Source organism: Anopheles funestus, chromosome X (assembly GCF_943734845.2).
Source record: "Anopheles funestus chromosome X, idAnoFuneDA-416_04, whole genome shotgun sequence".
Taxonomy (NCBI): Eukaryota; Metazoa; Arthropoda; class Insecta; order Diptera; family Culicidae; genus Anopheles; species Anopheles funestus.
Window position 1 is genome coordinate 12,334,554 of NC_064597.1, and position 18,815 is coordinate 12,353,368.

Sequence of the window (18,815 nt, forward strand, 5' to 3'; positions counted from 1 at the left end):
GAAAAGAATGAATAAAATCACTATCGCCAATACAGATAAGAAGACAAGAATTCAGAGAAAGAAATTTGATTCAGATTGGTTTCGGACTAAAAAAGTAAAGAACTCTCAATATTCAATTAGTAAAGTTTTTAATGGTTATTAACATTAAAACAGCATTATGTAAAGAAAAAAAACCCCTCCTCAATTAAGCGCACTCAGTTTCTTTGATGTTCCATTTGATAGAAACGTTTCCAGCAGAAAAGATACCTATGACTAGTCATTCGACGGCTCAATATTTTCAATAACTTCCCGAACGGGGACCCATTTAAGAGTCATTAAAAGTAAAATCCTTCTCGTCATACAGCCGTCCAGCTTCGATGGAGCGTCCGATCCATTGCACACGCAACAGCTTCGGTGGATCGTTCTGGTCCGATTTGGTAACTGTAGCGATCCATTCTTCCACAGCAGCACACTCCTCAACCGGTGTCGCCACAAACACATACCGAACGGCGTCGGGTTCTGTATCGCGCAACCAATGGCCACCGTGCTGTACAAATCGCAACATCTCACGTTGTGCCCGGTACGCATCAACACTCAGTGAAGTTTCGTCCTCCTCCGCATCACCGGAACGCCGATCGCTTCGGTTCAGGTATAGCCGCGCGCTAAGACCCCGAAATAAACGTTTGCCGGTTGCTTGCCGGACACCCAACAGGACCGTTTCGGCATGTACCGTTTCCGAACCGGTTAGCTGGTGAGTTACCGGGCCTTGGTCCGCATCCCGTTTCATACGGCGAAGTAACGCTCCGAATGTGGTGGGTGTGGTTGGACGTGTGTACGAATCACCGTACCGGTCGTACTGCTCGGTAAGCTTCATCCGGGTCGGTTCCGTTGCGGTAAGTATGTCTTCCGGTCGGAACGGTTCCAACCGACCGTCCAGCCCGGCACGGAGCAACCAATCTTCCCGCACCACATCCCACCGGCCCGCTTCCATGTACTTGCGCACCTTGAACGTTACCCGGCCGGCTACGATGGCGAACGTGTCCGGGCTGGGATTAGCAACGGCACGGCCTCCGTGTCGCTGCACCAACCGTTCGAGTGTTTCGATCGTCGGTGCACCTGTCCGATTGTCGACGCTCATCACGCACACATCGCGACCCTTCAACATCCCACCAGGCAGAGGTGATACGGCCCGCTGGTCCGGTACTAATAACCGTTCCGCTGCAATCAAACGCTTTTTACCGTGTTTTGATGGTTTTTCCGGGGCCGGCGCATTTAAATCCGCTAGCGTTACGTGCCGTTTGGCAAGCTTGGTTGCCTTGCGGGTGTCCAGTTGGGGTGAACTCCCGGGCCCGGCTTTAGTGCCAAGCTGTTCCAACTCCTCCAGCGTGCACACCTCGTCCGGCAGCTTGTCGGCACGCGTGGTGACGATACGCGGAAAGCGTATAGTGAACCCAGCCCCATACGAATCACTCCGTACCAGCTCGGAACCCTTCAGCTGCAGTACGATCGAGTTGCACGGTGCAATCCACACGTCGGGCTGAACACGGCCGCAGTGCAATCCCTCGATCGATTCCGTCCGCCAGTGGGACCGTAGCGTTTGATTCAGCTGTTGCCATTCGGCCACACCAAGTCCCATCGTTACCTTCGCGACCGAAACGTACACGCCCGGGCTGCGGGCGACACCGACCAGAAATGCGTTCACGTACGACCGGCGCAGATTGTAGTAACCGCCCATCACGAGCAGATCAAAGTCCACCACCAAACCGTCGATGTAGTCGGGCTTGATCTTGTACCAGCCGGTACCAGCCCGTCGATTCGGTTGGTACGGTGCATCCTCACGCTTCAGCACGACACCCTCCTGCTGCGCATCGATGGCCGCATTGATTAGCTCGATCAGATGGTCCGCATCCCGTACCCGTTCCCGGCGACAGTGCTGCACAAAGCCGAACTGTTCCCGTACCACATTCGGTAGGAGGCGTGCCCGTTCTGCGTACGGTACGCTGGTAAGTGCCCGTCCATTATGATACAGCACGTCATACACGCAGAAGCACGGCCGCAGATTAGCATTGCCCGGTCGGAGCGCTTTCACATCCGTACCGTCACACTTGTCCCGATAGCGAAGGTCACGTCGATCGAACACCATCATCTCACCGTCCAGGATGAGGTCACGGGTGGATGGCGCGATCAGTGACGCTAACATGGGCGTTAGCGTACCACCCACCTGGTCAGGCGTTCGACCGAACGCATCACTGTAATCGTGCCCGTTGCGCGAATAGTACCGAAACGATGTTCCATCCCAGTGCATCTGGAACCGCTCGCCGTCCATCTTTGTCTCGAGCCAGTACGTATCACGGCGCAGCAACTCACCGACCTGGCGCAGCTCCACTCGCTGGCACAGCATCGGACGGATAAAGTGGGTCAGCAGCACGACAACACCACCCGCCGTCTCCAGCACATCCGGTGCCTTCGTCTCGATCAGCTGCACCATCTGCTTCAGATCGCTCGCACCATCGTACAGCGTCGGTGCATTCGGGTGGTACAGCTGCAATATACGCCGGTTGCTTACGCCAAGCCGTAAATTTTTTAACACAATCCGCACCAACCACCGCAGATCGAGCGGGCTGCCCCGTTCAATCAGTGCCACCAGCTCATCGCGTGCCGCCACCGCCCGTCCACCTTCGCCGATTGCATCCAGGCGACCGTTCACGTCACCAACGGTCAGATCACCCACGGCCGGACATCGACCGTGCAGCAACGGTCCTAACCGGTCCGCCAAATCATTCCCCGCTCCTAGCAACCGCTGCACCTCCTCATTGCGCCGATCGAGCCCAAGTGCCCGAATGTACGCTTCGGCCAGTGTTCGTTCCCGCAAACCGTACGCCTTGCGTTCACGATCCATGCCCGGCAAAATTAACCGTAACCACGGATAGATCGATGGTTGATTTCCCTGCAAAAAAATGCTTAGTTTAGTTTTGAAGAAAGCAAAACAAAATCAGCCGCACAGCAACCTTACCACATCTTCAAACGATTGACGGTAGTGTTCAAAGTCTTGAAAAAACTTGCGCAGCACCGTTTCCTTCACGTGCGTGGGTGAATGACTAACCGTTTCCAGCAAGGAACTTAGCGCGCTGAACGATTCCTGCTTTACGCTCATTTGGGTGTTCCTTTTTGGATGATTTTGGTTACTAACTATTGGGAAAAGAAGGCATTCAGTTGCAAAACTTTTACCTTTAAAACTTTACCTTACCAACCGTATTAGTATCTAGTAGCTACCGAGAAGGAACAAATTGACTAGTGCACTGTTTGGAGTATGCTTTCGTACGTTCTAACATTGCCGGACGAGAAATTACACGTACTTGTAATTACACGAAACAATTCGTGACTCTACAGCTTGTTTACCTTTATCAGCTGACGGTGTCAAACAGGGATGGTGCGTGACAGTGCAATGACAGTTTCATTTAAGTGCGTATACAATCGTAACAAAACAATAACGATTTTCTTACGAAATATGTATGACGTAATGTTTATTTATGTTAATTTAATTTAATTTTCATATTGGTTTTCAACAAGGGAGGAAATAGTTTAAAATATGATAGCTTTTGAAGTACGAGTAACGAACTCGCCGCTGTAAACAATCATAGGACGGCGGAAAACATTTGCTATATCAAAACAAACCACCATCCTCAGCCAAAGTCAGGTGACCATTAGCAGCAGGAATTCACAAAAAGGTAGGCGAAAAACCAACAGTGCCGTAAACATCTAATCGTTCGCTAATAAAAAACACCCACTAGAATGCCACCGGAACCGAAGGAAACGAGTCCGTGTCAGGAGAAGACGGACGATGAGCAGCAAACGGAATCGACCGACGAAAACGAAACACCGACGAACGGTGGGGAAGAGATTGATCTGGAAGAGGTAACCGAAGGTATGTGTGTACGGAGTTCGGAGTTGTCCACCTAGCTGGTACCCTTCTATTAACCTTTCTATCCTCTCTATCAATTGCAGAAATTGTGGAGCTAAGCAATCGGCTAGATTCGCTCAGCACGGCACTGGACAGTATCGAACAGCAGAATGACGATCTGCAGGCGCAGATACTTCTGCTGCTGGATTCGCAAAGGGCAACACTCAAATCGTTGAAGGAGGAAAATAGCCGCAAGGCTGCAAAAGGTGCAGAAGCATCGGACGGTGAAGAACCGATGCAGCAGAGTTAGAATGTTGCACCACCAAAACCCGCTGAAAGTGGGAACTGAAATGGAATACCGGGATTGTGTTGGGATGATCATTCCTGTATTGTTTTTGTTTGTATTTTTTTACTACTATCACTTTAACCATGTATCGTTGTGTGAAAGCGAAAAATAAATGTAGACTGTTATTAAGGGCTAAATTTTTTATTTTGCTTTTATACATTTCAGCTCAATGTTATCCTAATATCCTTTCCTCTTGGTAAAGCGAAGTTTAAAACCAAATAAACAGATCATTGTTGACAAAGCTTCCTCTCACAACTGTTGCAGCTTTTGACAGGGTGCCCTTTAAAAATAATGAACCAGTGGTTGGCAAGCTGCACAGCATTGAAGCTCAAGGAAATAAAATTTCAGCTTTGTAAATTTATTCCGAATTCTAAACAACACAGGAAGTTCAAACATGGTAAATAATGTCCTCAGAGATTATTAATTGCGTGCCAATAATAAATCTTATCACATCTTACCCCGTGCCTACATGCTTAGCAATTGTCGCGTTTGCGAACGCGACAATCGTAGCACAGTTTTCCCAAAAAAATTTGCGACTTTCGGCGCGACTTCAAGGTTGTTTAAGTTTTCTCGTGCAAGGTTTGTTTATGTTTTCAATCTGGCCGGTAGCGGGAAATTAATTTCGAATTAAATTAAATTAATTTAAACAAAGAAAATTATAATAAATAGTCAATTTATTGTTTTGATGAAGTTTATGACAAAGGCAAGTTTTTTAAGCCCAGTGACGATGTTTCAAAACAAAGGACCATCAAGAAAGCTCGTGGCAGGATGCTGCTGACTCCTGTGATACAAATAACGGCTGTTGCTAACAGTACCGCAGATTTGTCCGTTTTGCTTTCTTGTGTGTTTAACGCTGGAAAATCTTGTTATAATTTTTTCTGGTAGCCAGAAAGAATTGTAACAAGATAAATAGGTGAACGAAGATGTGTTTGCCCACCGCATCATACACCGGGCAAAATAGAATTGGGATCGGCAGCTTCGAGTAGCATAAAGGTAAAAATCTTCGAATACGGGTAATCAAACGTGTATGGCTTTTTTCTCATTTCATGACCGTCACCGTACCCTCAATATACAGGTATACATAACCACGATTCCAACACAGCTTCCAAACTACCATCAATATACAGGTATTCATAACCACGATTCCAACACAGCTTCCAAAAGGGATGGAACACTGTGCTGTGGACTATCTAATATATTTTAACTCTAATTTTTTTTCTAATTAATTAATTTAATTAATTATTTATTAATTATTAATTCATTTATCTTGTTCAAGCAAGTTCAATATACAAGTAATAAATTCATAAACAATGCAGCCATGCATTTGTAAGCATGGCATGGGATTTTTGTTAACAGCAATTCTTCTGTTTTAAAAATAATATTGACATTCACAATAATTATATACAAATCCTGCGTACTTTTAAAAAATAAATAGCACTCGATTTGTTAATTTAATTTACAATATTTAATAACACTCAAAATATTTAATTTTTTAATTTGTATTAGTTTACCTTGGTATTGCCATGTTTACCTTGTTATTACAGAAAACTGTCATGGCGTCAAGTCGCGCTTCGAATCGCGATTTTTCGCTGAAAATACACGTATAGCGACTTTTCACAATTTTTTTTATATGGAGTTTCGCAAAATTTTTCTGATTCGCGTTCGCAAACGCGACAATTGCTAAGCGTTTAGAGCCGGGGTGATGAGTTTTCTCATGCCGTTCGCTTCTCTTGGATTATGCCCTCTTGCTCGTACTCACGCTCGTTCTACCGTCGATGCAAAAGTGTACAATCCTCGCGGTTGTCAGACTGCTCCAAACACCAACAACACCAACAAATGCATTGGTTTACAACAACAAATCGAAGCTACCCGAGTTGTTCGCGGGATCGTATACAGAATCGCTGATGAATCGCTGTACGTTTGTTTTCTTAATTTTTATCATTATTATTAACATAATTATTAGTTCATATTATGAGAGGCGAATGCACCAAGACATCATACAAAAATAAAACAACAGCAAACATGATCGAAGCCTCTTTATGTTACTGTTTTCTACCAAGATTTTCTTGTGAGCTAATAGACGTTTTGGGCGTTGGAATCCGATTTGATTATAGGACCGTGAAATAAAGAACCACCAAAGTACTAGTTCGTCATATGCTCACACTGCAGAATTATTCCAACATTTGTATCATGCGTATACGTCGTATCATATGAATGGAAGCTGTTGATGATAAAACCGTCGTGAGTAGTCAAAAACTAGAGCGAAAAACAATAGTGTTTCGTGATCCCAATGATTCAAACGATATTTTTATCTTAAGGAATGTATGCATGGCTTGTCGTTCAGACCCATCGTCAAATGATCAACAGATGAAATAATGCGCAAACTATTTGTGACAAGGCGTTCTGACGAACGTACCACAGCTTCACACGGTTGTGGAATAATAGTCATAATAGACTGAAATATACAATTAAAACAACATTGGAAGTCATTGTGAATTGTAATAATAACACACAGCTATGATGTGTTAATGTAGCTATGTTTATGTTTCATAGCATATTTTTGAACACGTTACAACTTTCTTTGTGTTGTGAAAGATAAACAGCTGTATCAGTTTAATATGTCTAATAATTCTATTTGCATTTCTCTTAATACAAATCGATTGCGTGGCCAGTGTTCCTCGAAGCATTCTTCTAATGCTTGTCTTTGCCAGCCAGAGTTGCTGATCACAATATTTCATTTGCCACCGATCCTTTCATTGAATTGCTCATTGCATTGCACCAGCTAAGTCCGTGAGCCAAACTGTTTCTGTAGGATGCGACCGTAGCGACACTTCCTGGAAAACTAATATTTAGTGCAAAACATATCACAACACAGCTGAACGTAACACATGGAACATTCTCTAGCGTTTCCTTCTTACCAGCGCAATCGATGCCGTGCGAAAGATGCTCAGACACTTTAAATAAAAGGCGCGTGTAGAAATTGAAACGCAATGAAACATTTAACATCGCACTGTACATGAACGTACTTCGCGACATCTGTAATGATCCTATTCGGTATCAAGCAAGAGCCAAGAATATGTACGATTGATAATGTTCTGGTACGGCTTTCCATATTAGATGTCACGAAAGCCTACGAAAAAAGGTATGTTTATTTTAACAACAAACCCATAGATAATTCAACAAATATCATTGTATAATCCTAAAAAGCTACGTAAAAACGGTCCGTGTGCGAGGATCGCCATTCTATGTTGAAAAATAAAAACACTCGTACAAAAAACACCAACCTAAAAATCATTATTGCTCAGATCAGTGCACAACATTTTGATGCATCGCGCACGAAGCATCACCAACAATAGAACCATAACAGAACAGCTGATGGTACTTCGTTCGAGGCACTGCACGTAGAACAAAACCTGGTCCGTATCAATCCTTTTGGCGCCAAATTGTTGGTACCATCGGTTCGCCGACGCTTGAAACACCACGGTAAATTGCCTCCAAATGTAAGTCTGGGATCCCGATTCCCGATATTTCCTACCATTAGTATCTTTACAGAAAACACACATGGGCGAGCTGGCAATATCACTCCAGTATATGACTAATCATACTTACTCTTGCGCACATGACGCGAGGATACCTTAACCTTGAAATAATAGTACGGTCTAAATCCTACACCACTAGTCAAAACGAAACAAACCGACAAGCCACAGGCAGAACGAACGAACGAACGCGATGCAAGACACGCCAGCGCAGAACAGAACTCGCGAATCGAACAAATACTAGAATTAGCAGGAGCAAGCAAGAGAAAAAAAAGACGGTCGATCGCCACACATAAAAAAATAATGTGGCAACGGCTGTGACAAGCTTTTTTGCTTTGAATTTGAAATTGAGCTTTTTGCTAGACATCCGCACGATGACAGCAAAAATCCTGCAGTCCTCCTGCTGTTTGGACGAAACTGACCCGGGTATCAAAATATGGGCATTTAAACTGCTCGAGCGGAACCCGTATAGCAAAATATGGGCATTTAAACTACTCGAGACGAAGCCACTGCTGGAATCGGCAATCCCTATGTGCCTCTCGCGCGCCCGTATTCAAAAACGTATCGCGACCTCTCGTTCTGTTTTCGAATTTTTGAGCTTTTTCATGGTTTTTAAGTAGGCGGGGCTGTAGCTCCGCTCTACAATTATAGTGTAAGACGTGTAACAGTGTGTGTCATGTCGCATGCTTCGCTGCATGGCAAACACGACGACACACGAACAACACCGAAGAGGACGACAAAAACACGATCCTTCACTGCACACTGGATTAGGGTGCGCGTACGATGCGGCAAACAGCGCAAGAAGAAAAAACGATCCTTCACTGCACACAGGATTACAGTGTGCGCACGGCGAATGACGCAGCACAAAAGAAGCATAAAAGGAAGACGAAAACACTATCCTGTACCAACGCGTACAATATGTTTGACACTATTTGTCACCAAAATACACGTATAAACATTCACACACCAAACACAACAAAAACTGAATTAATCGTCGTGTGAAAAGGGGAAGAAGTTTCCACAACATGCACCGAAAGTTTTTTCCCTCACTACATTTCAATGCGCTTGCCGAAGCAAGCACGGAGTGCAGGTAAAAAACTAACACCACACGTTAATGGCATGAAAAGGCACATCAACTCTACATAAATCACAACACTGGTCAGCATATTGCACTGCACAAAGCAATCGCGCATACGTGCAAACTTCCGCGCATCATTCACGCACAAACAAATATAAAATTTTCTAAGTCCCACAACACGTCCACCCTGGACTTAGCGCACAGCAAACTGAGCTCGTCACAGTGTGGGATGAACGCTAGAGTAAGGACGCAGGATAACAATGTAGGTCAGAACGAGATGGAAACAATTCTAGCTTCAACAAACTCTGTCGGCTCACACACACAATCAAGGGTTTCATGCTTTTTTTCGGGTTTCGCCGTCGTTTTCCATGTTCTTCTTGATCTTTTACCGTAATTCTCTCAAATTTGAGGTCTCTTTGTCTGTCGGGGACTGATTGTCGGAACAAATAGCGGAAAACGTTTCGGTATACGAAAAATAGGACGCAACTTTTGCCGAAACTCATACAAAACGTCCGATTGGGTATAGTTAATAAAGAAATAGGTTAGTTCTCGCTGTAACCTCAACGTGTTCAGTTCATTTGTTCTCCGAAACATTCATACCACATATTTCGAGGCTTCCAACACTGATAAGACCTTAATAAGTTTGACGGTCAGTTACGAACTCGGATTGCATCGAGATAAGACGAACAGCGTCTCCGGACAGTAGCATTGTAACATCATGAAACACTCCTTTGTATCTCTATTATTAGTGGCCTTTTTGTTTCAATTCCAAATATCAGCCATAAGTCAAAATGCAGTATCGTTTAGGATTTTACAAGTGAAATCTTACTACTTTCAATTCACTTTTAAGGTAAGTCTATATAGGCCAATATTTTATAAAACAATCAGTTAGAATTTTGTTTCCATCATCCGCAGCTAAACTGGCACAAGGCGGCTGCGTTTTGCAGGTCCCAAGGTTTGTTCCTAGTGTCGATCAACAACCAAGCGCAACTCGACGGAATCATTGACTACATAAAGAATAGTGGATTTTTCCGCACCGAGAAGAATCTTCAAATGTGGACATCGGGCAATGATCTGGGAGAGCATAATCAATTCATCTGGACATCGACGGGCGAACGGATAGTATTAGATCGGTGGTCAGTGGATGAGCCTAACCATTGGGTGGTGGAGAATTGTATAGTAGAGCACTGTGTAGTACTTCAGCACTATGGACCTCCAGTGTCTGGTGGAGCTAACTATTCGCTGGACGATCGGGCTTGCCAGTGGGAGTACTTTTTCATGTGCGAATCGTTGGAAGGTTAGAAGCGTTATTTTATTCAATTTATGACAAGGTCGAGCTGGGTGGGTTCGTACTAGTAGTGGATGAAATAGTTTGAGAACCTTTACGAAATAGTAGCAACATGTGTAATAGATCTTCGATAACAATAAACGAAAGTGTAGAGCAAATTTGGTTGTATAACGAAGAGGAAATTCTGAAGACACCTCTCCGAACCGAAACGAATGAAGATTGATTCTCCACATGTTAGAAGTCGCGCAACATCGAAGCGCATGAGAAGGGGAAATCATTCTTCATTCTCATTGATACTCCGATGGAAGCAGTTTGTTCGAAACCATAGCTGAGACCATGGTTAAAGTACAAAAAGTGTTCCTGCTTGTCGTGCTAACGGTGCTAGAGCGGTCGGTTCAAGAGACCAGTGACACCACGTTCGGGATCTTTCGTCACAAAGAGTACTACTTCAGCAACTCTTTTAAGGTAGTTGTGTAAAGAAGGCTTGTTAGGGTAGAAATGTAATAAACCTCCTATTTCCGGCCACAGCTGAATTGGTTCAAGGCGGTAGAGAACTGTCGGTTGCGAGGCATGTTCCTCCTTTCGGTAAGGAACGGCGAAGAGCGGGAAACAGTCGTACAGTATCTGGACGGCACGGGCTATACCAAGATGCGCGACAGTTTTATGTTCTGGACATCTGCAAACGATCTGGGTGAGGAAGGAGAATTCCACTGGGCATCTACCGGAGAGCGTGTTAACTATGCAAACTGGAGGGAAGGAGAACCGACCGGCATCGGTGGAAATAATGCCACCAAGGAGGACTGTTGCTGCATGGAGTACAGGTCGGGAGGTGGTGCAAACTTTAACTACACGTTCAATGATCGATCTTGTAAGCAAGAATTATTGTTCCTGTGTGAAACACTGCCAGTATGATGGTGCCAAGTATTCCAGTTATTAGCCACTTGTAGTCCTCAAAACCGAACCAAACATAGACAAGATCGTAGTACAAGTAGTGCAAACTTATAATTTTGTTCATAGAGTTCATAGAGTGATCGGCAGAAAACAGTTCTTTCCAACCTTCTCCTTCTTCCGATAACCTATGGAGGTCAACTCAATCCGACTTTGCTCATGCCTGCGAATTTGAAGCCGGATGATAAGAATGTTTCATTCGTGAAATTTGGGGGTACGGTGGAAACAGAAGAATCATCAATAGCAAGCAAATTTAATTCATTTTTTGTGAACAGTGTCAAAGAAATCCATGAAAATATATCAACTGTAGGTGCGTCCGAAGAGTGGATCGATACTCAGACTCCAAGATATAGTTTCAAATTTCGAAGGATTACTATTGAACAACTAAAAACAATTTGTTTTAACCTGACCAAAAAGGCAGGCCTAGGAAATGTGAATGCTAAAATAATTCAGGATTGTTTTCATGTAATAGGGAAGAACCTTCTTTCAGTGATAAATAAATCATTAGAAACAGGTATTTTTCCGAAAACATGGAAAGAATCATTGATTATACCTATTCCTAAAGTGGCTGGAGCTATCAATGCGGAAGACTTTCGACCCATTAACATGCTTCACGTCATCGAAAAAGTGTTAGAGATTGTTATAAAGGAACAACTAGTACAGTTCCTTAACAACAATGAGCTGCTGATTCGGGAACAGTCGGGATACAGGGAGGGTCACTCGTGTGAAACAGCCCTGAATCTTGTACTAGCGAAGTGGAAAGTACTAATGGAGCAGAAAAGTTCTATAATTGCTGTTTTTTTGGATTTGAAAAGAGCATTTGAGACAATTTCCAGACCCTTAATGTTGAAAACTCTTAAGCGGTTTGGTATTGTGGGGAAGGAGCTCAATTGGTTCGAAAATTATTTAAAAGACAGAACTCAGAGAACGTTATTTGGAACATCTGTATCAGAGCCTATAGAAAACACCCTTGGAGTTCCGCAAGGAAGTGTTCTTGGACCAATTTTGTTTATAATGTATATAAATGACATGAAACAGGTTTTGAAGTCTTGTGAGATCAATCTATTTGCCGATGATACTGTAATGTTTATCTCGCATAAAGATATCAAACAAGCTGAGTCTCTATTAAAAATCGATCTGGAAGCGTTAGATGGATGGTTGAAATACAAAAAGCTTGCATTGAACATTAGAAAAACCTGCTACATGGTAATGTCTGTGAGTGGATTGTACAGCCTTCCTTCTATCACCATTAACACGGAACGAATCGATAGAGTCCACCAGGTGAAATACCTGGCGGTCTTACTTGACGATAAATTGAAATTCGACGCTCATATAGATTGGGTCATCGCCAAAGTTACAAAAAAGTGTGGAGTGATGAGTAGACTAGCGAATGATCTCAACTTGGTTGGGAAAGTTCAGCTCTACAAATCAATAATATCACCACACTTTGATTTCTGCTCGACAATCTTGTTTCTTGGCAATATAGGACAAATGAAAAGGCTACAACGATTACAAAATCGTATAATGAGGCTTGTGCTAGGTTGTGGTCGACGTACATCGTCTAATGTGATGCTAGATATCCTTCAGTGGATGTCGGTTGAACAAAGGATAGTGTACCAAACTATGACCTTCATACACAAGCTATTAAAAGGAATGTTGCCAGGGTATTTGGGGGAGAGAATAGTGCGTGGTTCTGACGTTCATCGGTACTGCACACGCAGGGCAGATGCACCAAGAATTCCGCACTTGATTTCCCAGAGAGCCAGAAACTCTCTATTCTTTAAGGGAATCCAGATGTACAACAGGATGCCAAGAGAAGTCAAAGATGCGAGCACCATATACCAATTCAAACGTAGTTGTGCCGATTATGTCAAGCAAACTGTGTAATGTGAGCTCAATGTAATTTATGTATGTAGTTGTCCCATGTGACTGAATTATGTGTAACTGCAGTTGTCATCACGATCTCGTTGATGATGATAAGTATATAATTTTTCTATAAGCAATATTTTAAAAAAATATATGACTGAGACAACATAGTTTGAGACACGCGCGCGTAGAAGTGGACAATCTAGGGATTCCTAAGGAGTCTATAGATTTCCTTGCATTTTAGCAAGGTCACTACGATATTCATTCATGGATGTTGTAAGCGACCAATCTTCTCTTCCAATCAGCTTCTCCTGTTCCGGAAGGTAGTACCTTACACCATGTCGGTGTCTGAAGTACTGGCCATATGCAAGGAACAGTGCGTCCCGAAAGCTGGTAAACCGTTACCCTATCAATGGTAGCTGGGAGACCAATTTAACGGATACTAGGGAACTGGGCTGGAGAAGTTTCACTGCTGGAAGTGTAGGTGATTCGTAGGGTACCTGAAAGTGTTCCTTGATGCCAACACTTATCGACCACTTTTGTTTTTCAACATGGATATTAAAAAATATGTATTAGAGTTTAAATATCTTAAAGATAATTTCGTCTTTCTCAAACCTATGTTGGGGTATGAGGTGGGACTTATCATCATCTCATCTTATATATGTATGTGTGTGGATTGAAACAGGTTCTTTCTCGAGTCCTCTGCGCGGTTGAATTTGTTCCAATCAATAACTTTGTGTTAGTATTCGTTTGACTCATCAACACGCTGGCTGGGCCACTTTGGTAAAGGCAGTTCGGTCGAAACCATAGCTAAGAAATGACGAAACTACAAACAGTGTTCCTGCTTGTCGTGCTAACGGTACTGGAACTGTCCGCCCAGGCTAGTGACACCACGTTCGGAATCTTCCGCCAGAAAGATTACTACTTCAGCAACTCCTTTAAGGTTAGCGTGCCGGCATTGAGGACCGTTTAATGGAAAAGTTTAGCTAGTATCCTTTTTTCCATTTGGAAACAGCTCAATTGGTTCAAGGCGGTAGAGTATTGTCGATCGCGAGGAATGTTCCTGCTGTCGATAAGGAATGCCGAAGAGCGGGAAGCCGTCATCGAATATTTGGACAGTACGGGTTATACGAAAACGCACAAAAGTCTATACGCCTGGATGTCGGCTAATGATCTAGGAGAGGAGGGTGAATTCTACTGGGCATCGACCGGAGAGCGTGTTAATTATCTAAACTGGAGCGACACCGAACCGAACGATTACAAGGTCGATGATTGCACCGGAGAGGACTGTGCCATTCTGGAGTACTATGCGGAAGGTGGTGCAAACTACAACTACACATTCAACGATCGAGCTTGTATGCGCGAATTTCTGTTCCTCTGTGAAACACTACCGGCATGAAGCTACGGAGTATAAGCAGGTCATTTAGCTTAGTTTCTGTGTGACCTCTTTTTAATAAAATAGACGTATAACGTAAACAACAACGATCAATGTTGCAATCACGCTTTTAGTTTGAAGTTCTTAGTTTTATGATCCGAGGTCAAGGTAATAACGGGAAGTCGGAAAGCATTTGAAGACCGATCCGATAACCCTAGCAAAGACCTTCAATCTACGGGCAGTAATTTTGAAACTAACCCAAGCAAAAAGTTTCGACTTGTCAAGAGCAAATGACAGAACGTCTCCCTCTAAAAAAGATTCCGTACCTGCTCGCACTAACACTGAGCGAGAGTCGGTCAGAAAGCTTGAGTCGTGTCTGACCCCGTGCCTACATGCTTAGCAATTGTCGCGTTTGCGAACGCGACAATCGTAGCACAGTTTTCCCAAAAAAATTTGCGACTTTCGGCGCGACTTCAAGGTTGTTTAAGTTTTCTCGTGCAAGGTTTGTTTATGTTTTCAATCTGGCCGGTAGCGGGAAATTAATTTCGAATTAAATTAAATTAATTTAAACAAAGAAAATTATAATAAATAGTCAATTTATTGTTTTGATGAAGTTTATGACAAAGGCAAGTTTTTTAAGCCCAGTGACGATGTTTCAAAACAAAGGACCATCAAGAAAGCTCGTGGCAGGATGCTGCTGACTCCTGTGATACAAATAACGGCTGTTGCTAACAGTACCGCAGATTTGTCCGTTTTGCTTTCTTGTGTGTTTAACGCTGGAAAATCTTGTTATAATTTTTTCTGGTAGCCAGAAAGAATTGTAACAAGATAAATAGGTGAACGAAGATGTGTTTGCCCACCGCATCATACACCGGGCAAAATAGAATTGGGATCGGCAGCTTCGAGTAGCATAAAGGTAAAAATCTTCGAATACGGGTAATCAAACGTGTATGGCTTTTTTCTCATTTCATGACCGTCACCGTACCCTCAATATACAGGTATACATAACCACGATTCCAACACAGCTTCCAAACTACCATCAATATACAGGTATTCATAACCACGATTCCAACACAGCTTCCAAAAGGGATGGAACACTGTGCTGTGGACTATCTAATATATTTTAACTCTAATTTTTTTTCTAATTAATTAATTTAATTAATTATTTATTAATTATTAATTCATTTATCTTGTTCAAGCAAGTTCAATATACAAGTAATAAATTCATAAACAATGCAGCCATGCATTTGTAAGCATGGCATGGGATTTTTGTTAACAGCAATTCTTCTGTTTTAAAAATAATATTGACATTCACAATAATTATATACAAATCCTGCGTACTTTTAAAAAATAAATAGCACTCGATTTGTTAATTTAATTTACAATATTTAATAACACTCAAAATATTTAATTTTTTAATTTGTATTAGTTTACCTTGGTATTGCCATGTTTACCTTGTTATTACAGAAAACTGTCATGGCGTCAAGTCGCGCTTCGAATCGCGATTTTTCGCTGAAAATACACGTATAGCGACTTTTCACAATTTTTTTTATATGGAGTTTCGCAAAATTTTTCTGATTCGCGTTCGCAAACGCGACAATTGCTAAGCGTTTAGAGCCGGGGTTACCAACCACTGGAATAGGGTATTTAAACAAGTGATGGGTAAATTCGACAAAAAAAAACGGAATCGCTTCCGAATGACTCCATCAATTTTGGAAGCAGCTCCGGACGGTAGGTGCAATACTCCGAATTCGGAACCGTCCGGAGCCGCTAGTCGGCAGACGCCGACGGCTCCAACGGCTCCGTCCAGAACCGTCCGGAGCCGCTAGTCGGCAACCGTAGCCGTCGGAACCGTCCGGATCCGTCTGGAGCCGCTAGTAGGCAGCCGGAGCCGTGCGGAGCCGTTGGAGTCGTTGGAGTCGTCGGAGTCGTCGGAGCCGTCTAGAACCGCTAGTCGGCAGCCGGAGTCGTCGTAGTCGTTGGAGTCGTCGTAGTCGTCGGAGCCGTCGAAGCCGTCGGAACCGTCCGGAGCCGCTAGTCGGCAGACGGAGCCGTCGGAGCCGTCGGAACCGTCCAGAACCGTCCGGATCCGCTAGTCCGCAACCGGAGTCGTCGGAACCGTCTGGAGCCGCTAGTAGGCAGCCGGAGCCGTGCGGAGCCGTCGGAGTCGTTGGAGTCGTCGGAGTCGTCGGAGCCGTCCAGAGCCGTCAGAGCCGCTAGTCGGCAGCCGGAGCCGTCGGAGTCGTTGGAGTCGTCGGAGTCGTCGGAGCCGTCCAGAGCCGTCGGCAGCCGGAGCCGTCGGAGTCGTCGGAGTCGTCGGACTCGTCGGAGCCTAATTATTTCCTAGCACTAATTATTTCCTTTCAAAAAAAATCATTTATGAAGTAAATAAATAAGTAAATGTTTCATTTCAACGCGTTATTTTTATCAGATTATATAAAATTTGCTGATAGAGCACTAATCTAGGTTATATAGTTATGAACTAGCGACTCCAACGGCTCCGGACGGCTCTGGCTGCCGACTAGCGGCTCCGACGACTCTGACGACTCCGACGGCTCCGGGCGGCTCCGGCTACCTACTAGCGGCTCCGGACCGTTCCGACGGCTTCGACGACTCCGACAGCTCCAGACGGCTCCAGGCGGAATCGTGGTTTTAACCTAGGCGGAATCGTGGTTTTAACCTAGGCGGAATCGGAACCGAAGTTGCTATGCTTTTAAGCGGTTCGGAGCCGTGGGTGCGGTTCCGAGAACCCATCACTAACTTAAACCGGCTACAAAAGCTTTGACAAAGCAAGCGTTACTACATGCGTTACATGCGTTACATAGAGCTTTAAGAGAAGCATTCAGAAGCTTTTCAACAAGCAAATGGTGAAATAGGTTTAATTTAAATTTAACAATTTTTCATTTAGTGCTTTTTTCAAACGGATAATCGTAAAGAAAATATGATCGTAACGGCACACATGAAAAAAAAAATGGAGCTACACAATTCAACCCAGGTCGTGGAGATTTATTTTATCCAATCCAAGTAGCTTGCGTGTAGTGTTGAGCAAACAAACCGTAACAAAAGAATTATTAACCGTCTCCCCTATCCCGAACGATATCGCTGCTACGAAGTCAAGGCAAACGTTTACTAATTAAATGATAAGATTTGCAGCAGGATGAGCATAACCGGAACGGTACCGACCCGTGGGCGGTGTCGCGTGATGCCTCGAAAACGTCACTGAGGACGCAGGCGCTTATCGTGCGCCAATCTTTTTATCCTTCGCTGGGCCGCGTGATGCGTTGTGCCATATCTGCGGTATCTGTTTATGCTGCTATGTTTGCCCGGCCAGGAATGTGGCTAAATTGTCATGCTGGTGTTTGCGTTACACTCACTGCGCTGTACCGTTTTTTTTTTTGGGGCCGGTCTGGTTAACCCAATGACTAAGCACGGGGTCGAAAACTGCGACGACATACGTGGGCCATCGTGTTTACTGCGTGCGGTGCTCTGCTGCGCAGCAAGATAAATATGTCTCAAGATGAGATGAGTTTTGCGGCGCGGTTTTTGCAGTTCATAAAATTGATTTTTAGAAAAGTGCAGCTTTTTTTCTGTCACACTTCTCTACTCCTTAATTTGACAGCAATGCACAAAAATTCATGTCTGATGGTTCGGTTTTGTCATGTTGCGCGGTAAGTTCCCGAACGTTCTGGAACTTGTTTGGTGGAATCGCGTGACAGCGTTTGTCTTGTTTTCTCGCTGCCACCTCACGATCACACCGACCGCAATTACGCTCAATCAAGTGTGTTGGATGGGTCTCGCTTCGAGTAATATATCGGCGCCCTTTCGCATAATACGTTGAGATCCGTCCGAAACGAGGTTAGGTGACGGCTCTTCCACGTGCTTCGGCATGCCACCGATCGACGCTCGATTGGCTGCGTTACGACGTTGGGTCGAGCCCTCCATCCCATCACGCATGTATGTGTGCCCTGTCTTACACGAGTGCACACATACACAGCTACAATGACAGCTTTAAGAATTGTGCGTTTTAGAAAAAATAAATAAATAAAAGCAATCAATTTATCACAACAAGATCAACTTGTTTTCGTCTTCTTCGGATGTTTGTGTGTGTGTGTTGGTTGGGGGAGATGTTATTGTGTGAATCAAGCAGACACGCAGTAAAAAAAAAATTCTACTTCATGCAGCAAACAAGTATAGAGGGCAAGAGGAAAAGACTACACCGTCAAGATATTGCCGAAGGTCTTCAGCATCCCTCTACCGTTGTGGAGCATGATATCGCGACGGGTGCGAAAAGTGAGGTTATTTTGCGCACCAACGGGTAGAAAGAGGGTGCGCAGCGCGAACGCTGATTGGTCGAAACGATTTGGGCTCGACCGAAACCGGTTCCGTATCGGTGTCGCACGCGGTACACGGTGATATCGCCGTCTGCGTATGGTGGAGGAGCTGGCGACTCACTTTACGTCACAGTAATGTCAACCTGCGTCCTCACCCTTTTACCATT

The 18,815-nt window shown here is 44.1% G+C and overlaps 5 protein-coding genes across 6 annotated transcripts; 4 read left to right on the top strand and 1 right to left on the bottom strand.

The window, feature by feature from the left end:
* Window positions 1-111: 111 nt before the first annotated feature.
* LOC125768723 (DNA ligase 4-like) lies at window positions 112-3,529 on the bottom strand. Of its 2 annotated transcripts, none has more exons than XM_049436885.1 (3): window positions 3,231-3,529; window positions 2,993-3,168; window positions 112-2,926 (listed from the first exon to the last, which is right to left on the bottom strand). In XM_049436885.1, exons 2-3 carry the CDS (start codon window positions 3,131-3,133, stop codon window positions 305-307), a joined length of 2,763 nt encoding a protein of 920 aa, XP_049292842.1. In that variant the 5' UTR covers window positions 3,134-3,168; window positions 3,231-3,529; the 3' UTR covers window positions 112-304. The 2 variants fall into 2 exon arrangements, with proteins under 2 accessions (XP_049292842.1, XP_049292762.1); XM_049436805.1 differs by having other exon boundaries at window positions 3,227-3,529.
* A 26-nt stretch (window positions 3,530-3,555) lies between these two features.
* Window positions 3,556-4,363, top strand: LOC125774653 (UPF0184 protein AAEL002161-like). Its single transcript, XM_049444791.1, has 3 exons — window positions 3,556-3,707; window positions 3,771-3,904; window positions 3,985-4,363. The coding sequence occupies exons 2-3, from the start codon at window positions 3,772-3,774 to the stop codon at window positions 4,188-4,190; spliced, it is 339 nt and encodes a 112-aa protein (XP_049300748.1). The 5' UTR covers window positions 3,556-3,707; window position 3,771; the 3' UTR covers window positions 4,191-4,363.
* A 5,125-nt stretch (window positions 4,364-9,488) lies between these two features.
* Window positions 9,489-10,142, top strand: LOC125762308 (C-type lectin 37Da-like). The gene is made up of 2 exons (XM_049424253.1): window positions 9,489-9,690; window positions 9,756-10,142. Exons 1-2 carry the CDS (start codon window positions 9,559-9,561, stop codon window positions 10,140-10,142), a joined length of 519 nt encoding a protein of 172 aa, XP_049280210.1. The 5' UTR covers window positions 9,489-9,558.
* Window positions 10,046-11,237, top strand: LOC125774571 (C-type lectin 37Db-like). The gene is made up of 2 exons (XM_049444687.1): window positions 10,046-10,593; window positions 10,657-11,237. Exons 1-2 carry the CDS (start codon window positions 10,465-10,467, stop codon window positions 11,038-11,040), a joined length of 513 nt encoding a protein of 170 aa, XP_049300644.1. The 5' UTR covers window positions 10,046-10,464; the 3' UTR covers window positions 11,041-11,237.
* A 2,369-nt stretch (window positions 11,238-13,606) lies between these two features.
* On the top strand, window positions 13,607-14,440 carry LOC125774610 (C-type lectin 37Db-like). The gene is made up of 2 exons (XM_049444698.1): window positions 13,607-13,885; window positions 13,958-14,440. Exons 1-2 carry the CDS (start codon window positions 13,760-13,762, stop codon window positions 14,339-14,341), a joined length of 510 nt encoding a protein of 169 aa, XP_049300655.1. The 5' UTR covers window positions 13,607-13,759; the 3' UTR covers window positions 14,342-14,440.
* The last annotated feature ends 4,375 nt before the right edge of the window (window positions 14,441-18,815 follow it).